At 37.6% G+C, this 2320-nt stretch overlaps 1 protein-coding gene across 1 annotated transcript; it reads right to left on the bottom strand.

Moving 5' to 3' along the window:
* Window positions 1-1574: 1574 nt before the first annotated feature.
* LOC149183984 (uncharacterized) lies at window positions 1575-1844 on the bottom strand. The gene has a single exon (XM_089418819.1). The coding sequence runs from the start codon at window positions 1816-1818 to the stop codon at window positions 1621-1623; it is 198 nt and encodes a 65-aa protein (XP_089274945.1). The 5' UTR covers window positions 1819-1844; the 3' UTR covers window positions 1575-1620.
* Window positions 1845-2320: the final 476 nt, after the last annotated feature.

Here is a 2320-nt window from a genome sequence, read left to right as displayed (position 1 = left end):
ACTGGGTGTAGAATAGAATAGCAGTAATAAAACTTGGCCACCAAAAATTACAATGAGTGAACAGGCTGGTGTAATTCCCAGGTAAAATTTAATCGCATAGATGCCCCTGTCCGGGTGGTTTTTCGAGTATGTATGACTGGAATTTTGCAATTAAAATTCATCACATAAAATATCCAATTCCCTTAATCCATAAATGTTTTGGGGGTCTATATATTTGACCCAGATAATGAAAACTGTAGTAGATACAATTCTGGATACTTGAATTGCCATATATATTCCAGAACAGGTTGCAGGACGTATTGGCACAATATTACAAATGATATGTCGCTTCATTTTCATTTCAACAATATAACGTGATTAATTTATTGTATAAATAAAAAACATAAAGCATAAATACTTCAGATGTGTCCCACAAATAATCTCAACACTTGTTTTCTCAGAATTGCAAAACGAGTAAATCCCATGGTTTTCGATGAAGGTATTCAATATGCTGGTGTACGGTATGGCACTAAACTTTATAGAAAGACCAAATGAATGTTTGAATATGAAATAGAAACTTGTAAATGATCAAATGAGTAATTTCATATGGGGAAGAACCCCTGGATTTAACCTCATGGAATATGCAAAAAGAAATCAGAAAGTTGTGCACAAAGAAATGTTGTGCTCATGTCTTCTACATGGATTAATAACGATTTCTTCTCAGATTTCATGGAGATTAGACTGATACGTAAACTTGGTCTTCGCTGGTAACCACAGTGAGCATCTAGAGACGAATTCAGCCATCAAATCAAATAGAGGAATAACAGAAAATTCAAAGGCAAAAATGTTAATAAAATTAATGATACATTGGTCCATGGCTATGGAGTTCGTCCTGCGTCTCATGGCGAAGGGTTCTGAGATTTCGGATGCTAGGCATGGTTAAAGAGGAGTGCACAACTGCCCAAGTGGATGCCTCTTAGGATATACCAAATTTGAACTAGATCCAAACCAATAAGTTTCACTACCAGTAGGTCACAGCTTAATGCCCAAAACAAGTTTGTGCTAGGATAGTCACAAAGCCACAAATTATTCAGAATGCAAGTACTTTCCAGAACTTGTGCCCATAACATGCTTCAGTGACACCTGCAACCCAACTAACAAGTTGAGTCTAAATTGTGCCAAACACGTAGAATGACATACATGCACACTAACCACACTGACACAATGACACAAACCAAAGCTGTCTACAAGAATTTAGAACTTGTATCCAATACCCTAAGTGTCCAAAAATTCAGTGACAACACTTTTACTTTAAAACATATGCAGACGTTACAAAGTAATGAAAGTGGAAACAAAACAAACTGCATGTTACATAAATAGACATGATTGAAAAAACCGACTTCAAACAACCCTATTTTATTAATCTGGATGATAGAGGGGCCCATTGCCCAAATGTTTACAGCCCGAAGTATTCACATGAAAATAAGGAATATCTATATCTATATGCCAATTCCATTGCAAAATCCCCAAAATTTTAGAAAACTCTCTCAATCTCATTAATATCAGAGGCATGGAGCTACTGTTTTAGGAAAAAATAGATAGAAAATCAAATACCAAATAACAGGATACCTCCCTGCCTGCCTAATGGTCATCGTTATCTATATCATCCAACTTGTTAGACTTTTTGGGCTTCCGATAGTTTTCTTCATAATGCTTGGCCATGAGGAGACCTGTATTGATGAGTTTCTGGATGTTGGGGACGTTGTAATTCTGCGCCACGTAGATCCCAAATGCAGTCCCTGCGATGAAATGAAACCCGCTACGAATAATACCCATCATTCCCACCAAACGCAAAGCAAAGCAAAGCAAAACATAAAGCAGGCAAGACGATTATTTCTAAGGATGACTATGTCTGCTTTGACCGTGCGAATCGACCCATGGAGGCCACTGTTTTTATTGAATTTAAAAAGGGTTTGGTTTCTTTTTGCCCCAAGTTTTCTCCCGGATTGGATTGAATCGTCTATGCCTAACGATTGAATTGAAAAAAAAAAGGGTTTCTTTTCTTCTCATTTCACCGTCATGTTGTCTTGGATTGGATTCGAATAGTCTATTAGTTCAACACGGTTCCGGTGCTGATGGTTATGGTTCTAGCTTATCACATATTGGGGAAATTGAGAAAATGAGAACTGATACTGGTGCACAGATTAAAATTCTACCAAAGGAACAACTGCCCTCTTGCGCCATGGCTACTGATGAGCTTGTTCTTTTTAAGCGGAGACTAGAGATTACACACGCTGGAATATAAAAGCCAAGCAGATGGGGAAAGTGCATGTCGATTACC

Source organism: Pinus tabuliformis, chromosome 3_2, assembly GCF_031772625.1.
Source record: "Pinus tabuliformis cultivar Carrire ecotype Pingquan chromosome 3_2, CPIR1, whole genome shotgun sequence".
NCBI lineage: Eukaryota > Viridiplantae > Streptophyta > Pinopsida > Pinales > Pinaceae > Pinus > Pinus tabuliformis.
The sequence above is the reverse complement of the archived record's forward strand: the minus strand, read 5'-3'. Positions and strand labels throughout refer to the sequence as shown.